At 29.0% G+C, this 8,911-nt stretch overlaps 1 protein-coding gene across 5 annotated transcripts in view; it reads left to right on the top strand.

The window, feature by feature from the left end:
• Positions 1-1,382: 1,382 nt before the first annotated feature.
• The window catches only part of LOC117174516 (cytochrome P450 4C1-like), a 41,253-nt gene continuing 33,724 nt past the window's right edge, over positions 1,383-8,911 (top strand). The window contains exons 1-5 of one of the 5 annotated variants that reach the window (XM_033363700.1): positions 1,400-1,507; positions 3,248-3,307; positions 3,586-3,754; positions 6,853-6,959; positions 7,060-7,150. In XM_033363700.1, coding sequence (XP_033219591.1) covers positions 3,589-3,754; positions 6,853-6,959; positions 7,060-7,150 — 364 coding nt within the window. In that variant the 5' untranslated portion in view covers positions 1,400-1,507; positions 3,248-3,307; positions 3,586-3,588. Of the gene's footprint in view, positions 1,508-1,539; positions 1,561-3,247; positions 3,308-3,461; positions 3,480-3,585; positions 3,755-6,852; positions 6,960-7,059; positions 7,151-8,911 lie in introns of those variants that run through there. The other 4 variants (XM_033363703.1, XM_033363698.1, XM_033363699.1 and 1 more) reach the window with 4 other exon arrangements.

Below are 8,911 nucleotides of genomic sequence, written 5' to 3'. Positions count from 1 at the left end.
AAAACGAAGACTTTTTTTGGAAAGGTATCCATAAATTGCCTGAGAGGTGGACAAAATGTGTAGCCAGCGAGGGCGCATACTTTGAATAAAATATTTGTTATATATATGTTGATTTAAGGCCTTAATCTTATCATTTCTGATAAAAAGAGAGACCCCCCCCCGAACAAAAATCTCCGCGTTGTCTGTAGTTTTTAAGTTTAAAATTTATTTTTCATCAGAAATGTATAATTAATTTATATAAATTACTTATCTTTAAGTAGATTTCCGAGTTTTCTATTATCTGCATAACGAAACACAATTAAAAAAAAGAACTATTCAAAATTTAGAATTTTTTATATGGTTTTTTTCCCATTCTCGGGGTACACGACCGGTATCTCTGTAGTCTTTTTGAAACTGACTTAAAGGACAAAGCTAGAACCACATATTAGAGACGTTTTACAATTATGACACACTTCCTGTGACATAAACAATGCTACGAAGGAAATCTTAAGAAAAAGATATTCTTTAAAGTCCTTTCAAAATCATTGAAATTTTCTAAATAAACCGTCTAAAGAGTTCAATTTGATAAAACTTTACAGATTTCTAGAAAGACAGGCAAATTTCGCAACAATAAGAACAGTTCAATATTAAATTTTGAACTAGATGCACAAATAAGATAATTAGTTGATGAAATAAATAAATGAATAAATGAAAGAATATATATATATATATATTCATTATATATTCCTATATATATATATATTCCTGTTTATTTAAGACCTAAATCTTTGAATTTATGATAAAAAGAGAGAACCCCACCCCCCTCCTCCCGAACAAAAAGTCTCCGCATTGTTTATAGTTTTAGGTTTAAAATTTATTTTTCATCCAAAAATTATAATAAATTGCTATAAATAACTTATCTTTAAGTAGATTTCCGGTTTTTCTATTATCTGCATAACGAAACATAATTTTAAAAAGAACAACTATTCAAAATTTAGAATTTTCTATTTGGTTTTTTTACATTCTCGGGGTACACGACCAGTATCTCTGTAGTCTTTTTGAAATGTAGAATATCACTTTTTTCAATCTAGCACTTAGTAATTTATAAATTTTTTTATCGATAATATTTTTTTTCAAATCCACTGCTGTAGCTTTGATTTATTGGTGCAATATTTGACTTCATTTCAGAAATTCTCGAAGCTAAACTTTGACCAGATTTGAAAACTTTTTAACCCTCAAGCGGGCGCGTGGGCGGTAGTCTACCGCTCGTGACAGAAAAACATGAATACCTACAGCCTACGCGTGTCTAGAAGCTCGGCATGGGCTTGTGTTCTCTAGTTATTATATATGACGCAATATAGCATTGCCGTCACATCTGGGACTGCAGGTCATGCGTGCCAGTCATCATCAAAAGTTGGAAGGTTCAGGTTGTTGGTAATTTACCACCGTACAAAATTCAGTACAAAATGACAACTACAAAGGTTTATCGTGAGATATGAGTTGCAAAATAAGTGAAAACGAGGTGGCCGTAAGTTAACGCCCCGCGCCCACTAGTGATAAAAAAGGCGCCCTCACATGATGGTTAACTAACATGATAGATTTGGTTTATTTCTCAAGCAATCATAATTCTTAAGATGAAGCTCAAATAATTTGTCATGTCCAGTCAAAAAGTATGAAAAGTTTCATTCCTAGCTTAATTTGGAATCTCATTATCAAACATCATATTGTTTTATTAGGTAACCAATTTGTTTAGGAAAGTGAATTAAAAATAATATTTTAAAACATAAATACCAGAATATAAAGGATTCTCATAAAGTCGAACCAAAAAGAGTCATTTTTTAAAATTTAACTTTAGAAATTTTGAGCAGGGACCAAAACAGAAAATTCCATTTTCTTAAGTGTCGAAAACGACTCAAAAACTGAATTCGGCAAATTTTCAAATTATTAATTATTTACCTTTCCAAAAATTTAACTACTTTGTGGAAAATTCATTATATTTATTTGAAAACTTATTTTTTGGACTCAAAATCAAACTGCTCTATTTTTTGCAGAAAATTAACCTTTTTGGTTGAAGATTCATCAATTTTGTTGAAAATGATGCTTTTGTTTATAGAAAAGTAATCTTTTTGGTTGAAATTTTCTTTCTTTTGTTGAATATTACATTTTTATTTAAATATAATCTCTTCAACTAAAAATTTAACTATTCCATTTTGCTTCGAAATTTATTTTAGGCATGTAATCTCTTGGGTTCAAAATTTAAATGTTGCGTTGAAAATTTATTTTATTTGTTTGAAACATATGTTAAAAATTCAACTATTTGTACTCAAAATTAATTGCTTCATTGAAGATGCATCATTTCAGTTGAAAGTTCATTTCTTTAGTTAAAAATTATTTTTTTTACAAAAAAAGACAAATTTTTAACTAAACTCATGAATCTTCAATGAAAAAAGTAGTTATATTTTCAACCAAAACCAAGAAGTTTTAATTAAATCCTTGAGTTGATATTATTTAAACTAAAAAAAATATTTTTATTTTAAAGAAAAACAGGTGATTTTTATTGATTTTATTTTTATTGAAAATTCAACAGTTTTTCTGAGATTTTTCTTTCTCTTTATTGACTGTAAAATTTTTCTTGATGAAAAATTCAACACTTTTTTCAAAAATGCCTCTTTTTTGCATTGAAAATTGGTCCGTTTAGATGACGCTTGAGTTAATAAAAGAAAATCAGAAGTGCCAGTAGAAAAACGTCTGGAGCCGGTAATAATCTTTTTTATGATTAAAATAGTATTTTTAATTAACTTTTCTAAACAAACTGATTAAGCAATACAAAATTATGTTGTTAATGGGTTTCCAAATTAAGTTAGGAATAACACTATTTATACTTTTGGCCGCAGGGAGTGCTACAATAAAATAAAGTAAAATAAACTGAAAAATTTCCATTAAATTAAATTCTTGTTTTCCTCATAATTATATGATGCATAAAAAGTTCTAGGAGAAGCAACATATAATTCTGAGATTATTCACGTTAATTGATTAATTAAAATAGCAATTAACCTTGAGCTTTTTACGTAAATTCGACTTTCACATTTGCGCAATAGTTGTTATTGGTCATCATGCATATCTAGATTCAGTCTTCCTTTTTGCGCTAGAATCCGGCTTGTGTATTTACTTGACTTTTTTCATCAATTATAGTATTACATAGTATTTTAATGTAAGATGCATTTGCGCGCATCTGTAATTGCGTAATTTTTTGTCACTTGTTATTCAGCAAATGGAATACAAAATCAAAAGGAACTGAATTGGCTCAATCAGTTTCGCATCAATTCTCGTGAGTGATATCTTATATATTTTGATTGATTAATTCCAATAATTTCATAGCAGAAAATAATTTTTTAATTTATTAAATTTTTAAAGGGTTAAGCTATTTTTTATCTTATTTGTTGCGTTTCGAGATTATTTTATATTTTTGAAGTTTTTATTACATCTGTACAGCGTACCCTGTAATTTCATATTTTATATTAGATTTTTGTTCTGTACATGTATCTGAGTGCATCAAAAATATTTGTAAATAATATGTGATGAAAAATATTAAAATTTTCATTTTAGAAAATGTTGACAATAATAGCATATATTACGATCAGCGGATTTGCGCTGCTTTATGCTATTCATCACTTTTTTGGAAATAGAGATTTATGTAAAAGAACATCTCACATCCACGGACCAATAACATTTCCTCTGATTGGGTGTGCTTATCTTTTCATGGGAAATGCTTCATGTAAGTTGTCAGTTTAAATATAATTGATTAATATTAAGATATATTAATTGGGTCATTTCAAATTAACTTTGGAATTAAATTTTCATTTTGAGATGGACATAGATAAATGAGGAATTTCGTATTTATCCAATAAATTAATTTTAATTTGTTTTTGCCCGAAAATGGTATATAATATTTTTTAAAGATATATTTACAAGATATACAGAATGGATTTATTTAATTTTTTAGTATGTGCAAGTAGAATAAAATTCATAAGGTGCTTCGCTCAAAAGTTATTGAAAAAAATAATAATTTACAAATTTTTGGCTAAAATTTTATTAAAACATTTAGAATTTAGGTTTAAAAACCATGATTTTGCGTCTTCTCGAAATATACCTAAAAAGCTGTCTTGGGCGTAGTTAAGAAGAATTTCTGGGAAAAAGATAAAATATCTGTACAACATTATTTTAAGGACTTAAATTATATAGAACAATTTTTTTTAAGTTCTACATAGTTTTTAAAGTCATAAGGAAAAAATATATTTAAATATAAGTAAGAAATGTCCAGGAAAACAAATCGAAATCTTTATATGCGCGGAAGGTTTTTGGGGTCGCTAATTACAAATTTGGAGTTAAATTTTCGAAATAATAAAAATTCAAAATTTGTGTATCCAATAATTTGAACAAAAAATAGGAAAATTAGTCCCGTGGCCTAAAAATAGAGGTTTCAGAGTTTTGTATGTTGTTGATTACGAATCTGAAGTCAAAATTCCAACATTCAAAATAGCGAACGGCGAAGAAATTAAAAAATTAGTTTTTTGGCTTCAAAATTGATCCTTAGAGGTTTTTTTTTGGGTAGCTGATTACAAATTTGGAGTTAAAATTTGAAAAAATCAAAATTGTGGATATAATATGGCCGGTAGCAAAGTGAAAAAAATGGTACCATGGCTTCAAAATGGGTTCAGGGGTTTTTTCCACGCCCATTACGAATCTGAAGTAAAAATTGTAAGCCTTAACATAAGAGATCCAATTTGGCGCAAAAAATGTAAGAAGGAGTCCCGTGGCTTCAAAATGGGTTCTCGGGTGTTATGTGGGTTGATTAATACGAATCTGAAGTAAAAATTCTAAAACTCAAAATAGCGGCTTCAATATGGCTGCCAAAAATGTCAAAAAAGGAGTCTCGTGGTTTCAAAATTGGTCTTTTTGATTTTTTTCATCGCTATATACGAATATGAAGACAAAATTCTAAAGTTCAAAATGGCGTATCCAATATGTTAAAAGAAAGTGAAAAAATAAGCTCCATGGCTTTAAAATGGATTTCGGATTTTCTTGGCGGATGCAATATGTAACCAAGCATTTTAGACTTCTACTATCTGTCACTGAATCTGCTATTTAAAAAAACGAAAATCTATTTAGAAGACACGGAACCAATTTTTTCATTTTCTTGTCCTCCATATGGGATCGGCCAATTTTAGTTTTGAAAATTTCACATTAGATTAAAAATCGGCAACCCAAAAACTCACTAAGGACCGTCATACTGAATCTCCCATTTTGCATTCATAAATTGTTACAATTAAGTTTAGTTTGTAAAAAACTGCATTTTTTCACTTTCCTTATTTATAAAATGCATTCCGTTAAAAATATATATATATATATAATTTTAAGGTTTCTTAATGCCAAATGAAGTTCTGCAATAATTTTATTGTTCTTTTTGGTATGCCAATTTTTTTAAAACTCTGTACAAAATATCCTTAAAAAGGAGGTGAAAATAGTGTCTTACATGTATGACACTATGCCAAAAAGTATTAACTTGGTCCAGAGGACAAATAACTTTATTTATGTAGGATATTCTCAAATAAAATAATTCTCAATAAAAATAATGTTTATTTTATATTTTATTTATGATTCGTATAGTTATGTTTATAGCGTTTATAGCGTTTATATAAAAAATATATGATATAATATTTCAAGCATCATTGCTATGAAGTTAGCGGAGGACAAGAATTCCGAAGTTAATTTGAAATTTCCCATGTATGTTTTTATGTATGTATGCATGCATGAATGTATGTATTTATCTATATTACAATTTTTTTAGTGAGAAATTTAACTACTTAGACTAAAGTTGAACAGCTATGTTGAAAATTAATTTTGTTGGTTAAAAATTCGTTGTTTTCATTAAAAATTGGTCTCGTTATTTACCGATTTAACTCTTTAGTTGAAAAAGCGTTCTTTTTCGTTTGCGTATTCAACTTTTATTGATGCAATATTAAAATATTGTTATAACTAAAAACCAAACTATTCCAGTATTAGTAAATGATTAATAATTATTAATAATAATTTTAATTTGAAAATTCATCTCTTTTTTCAAAATTTTATCTTTTTTTGGTTAAAAAGGCAATTGTTTGATTAAAATTAATCGGTTTTAGTTAAGCATTTTACTATTTTATTTAAAATTCGCTGTTTTCTTTGCGATGGCAATGATTTTTTTTTCACTGAAAACTTAAATTTTCGATGTTTGGTAAAAAATGATCTTTTTTATTGATAAATCCAACTATTTGGTTAAAAATACATGTATTTTAAAAATAATTAATCTTTTCAATAAAAATCAAACTATTTTGTTAAAAATGCATCTATATAGTTGAAAATGCATTATTTTTAATAGAAATTTTAGATATATAAAACGTTTAACATTTAACTTAATATTGAATTCAAATTAATTTCATTAAAGAGAAATTATTCCCCTATTTTTGTGAAGAAGCTTCTTATTTTTTACCCTGTTCTTATATCATTTTGTCCAACGACCTGCAAATTGTGTGTAGTCCAAAATTTAAAACATTTTAAACCCTACCACGTTCAGTTAGTTACAAATTATGTCTTTTGTTTTGAATATTCAACTGGCGGTACCCTGACACTGTCCTCAGCCAACAAAAAAAGAATTTGAAAACGATGGAAAGTTTAACTGAATGAACTTTTCTACATCTTAAATGTGAAATATGTTAAAAGTAGAAATTATTCAAACTTTAAAACCTGTCAAATGCGATGCGAAACATTAATTATTATTCATTCTTAACAATGTAACCTTTATTCCTATTTATTTGATTTAAAAAAATAATTTTTCAGATATTTTGCTACAAGTTACAAAATTGTGTTATACTTATGCCTCACCATTTCGGGTGATAGTTGGCCCTAAAGTAGCGGTTATCATTCAGGATCCAGAGCAAATTAAAGTAAAGAGAAATATATTAATCATAATTAAATTTTGTAAGATTTTAAATAATCGTTTCTAACACAAAGTTCAATTTTTAAATAATTTTTTTTAATTTTAAGACAGTTTTCCTTAGCTCTAAAACTACTGAGAAGAACGAGTTTTATGATTTCGGTAAAGCTTGGGCAGGCAATGGCTTAATTACTGCACCACGTAAGTTCCTCTTTATTGTTATTATTATTTTTTTAATTATGAGAAGTTGTAGGTTACTGAAACTAAGATCATGGTTCCTTAAAGCAACCAATTCTGACGCAACCGAAATGTGTACGTCGAACACTCCTCCTCCTTCTATCCTAGAAGATAAGACAGAACGGGAAATTTACGCCAGATACTTCGTGCAACACTGTTCCATAGAGTGCAGTCTCTAGTCGCGAATAACCCTACGCTGCAGGCAGCACAGTTGGAGGTGAAGGTTTCACCTCTGGATACATGTTTAGAGCCAAGTTGCTTCAACTCATCGACGTTCGATTTTACTGTACCAAACGTGTAGAAGCCCCACTTTTTTTTTAATGTTGCGATACCTTTTATCAAGGGCCGTTTCTAACATATAAACATCTTGGCTTTTTGCTTGCAGTATCCCAAGATATCCATGTGTTTCTCCATTATCCAGATGTTGAATGGTATTTCCACCTATGAGTTGAAAATTCTGATCTTCACGCGATGATGTATTTTCTAGACTTCCTTCATATAGGTTGACACAGACACAGTTGTCCAGTCCAAAGCTCATACCAGTTGTTTCACAATATCTATTTGTTGCTGTGACAAGGATTTTACGGTCTTCTCACAAATATTTATTTAACATATGTGATATGTCAAACGGCTGCTTCTAGGTTCCCTAAAAAAATTTCCTCCATAAATTTAAAAGTCCTCGCGGTATTCATTTTTTAAATCGTCTCACATTATTTAAGTTATTTTAACCAAAAAATCATTCACCTGCACTTACATAATACGCAGGTTGCAATATGGTTTGTTTATAGTGTTTGTTTTTGTTTTCAAATTTCAGTTTTCATCAGGGTCGACAGAAACTAAAGGTTTATTAAAAAAAGTAAATGACTGAACTTGGCTGAGTATTCTTTTCCTCCGATTGCAGAAGCGTAAAGGAAAGATAGGTACCTCTACGTATGAACTAACAAAAGTGCAGCCTATGTATTCTGTAAGTGCAGGTGAATTATTTTTTGGTAAAAATCATTTAAATAAAGTAATGTTAAGAGCAAAAACGATGTTTTATGTTTTTAAAAAATAGTCGAATTGCTTTTTAGGCAATTCGACGTTCTTTATTGATTATTTAGATAGTTACAATCGTAGAGCAAGACTAGAACTAACTGGAGACAGAAGCTTTGGCTCTACTTATAGCTATAGAAGTGGGTGGGATTACCTAAAATCTATTGCGTAGATAGGTCAAAGCCGAGTTACATAACACCCCTCTCTTTAGACAAGGTTTAGTCCTCTAAACCTATTTTGAATTTTCTAGGCTTAATTGCTTCCATTTGATTCATTAGGGGTTGAGCAGAGGTAGTATAGGTTACAATTTGTGAGTAATCTGATTTTTTGTTTTGACGCAAAATAAACAGAGTTTTTTGGGTAATAATGTTCTAATTAGTTTGAAGATACCGCATTTGTTTAATGCCCATAATAGTATTAATAATAGAGAAAAATATCCTATGTACTTAAACCATTCTAGGCTAGTTTCTATCCATGTTTTCATACGTCGATGATTAGCTATATTCTTCAGTGTATTCTCGGTGTCGTGCAAGCTTAAGCGGGCTTGTTTGAGTTCATCATTATTTATCTGTTTAGGGAGTTGGATTAATGTTTGTTCCAATTTCTTTAAATCTTGTTCGTCGTAATTAATGTCATAGGTTATATTGATCCAATAAGTTTGTTTTTCTTCCAAATGTTTGGGTAAATCTATTT

This window comes from Belonocnema kinseyi, chromosome 6 (genome assembly GCF_010883055.1).
Source record: "Belonocnema kinseyi isolate 2016_QV_RU_SX_M_011 chromosome 6, B_treatae_v1, whole genome shotgun sequence".
NCBI lineage: Eukaryota > Metazoa > Arthropoda > Insecta > Hymenoptera > Cynipidae > Belonocnema > Belonocnema kinseyi.
The sequence above is the reverse complement of the archived record's forward strand: the minus strand, read 5'-3'. Positions and strand labels throughout refer to the sequence as shown.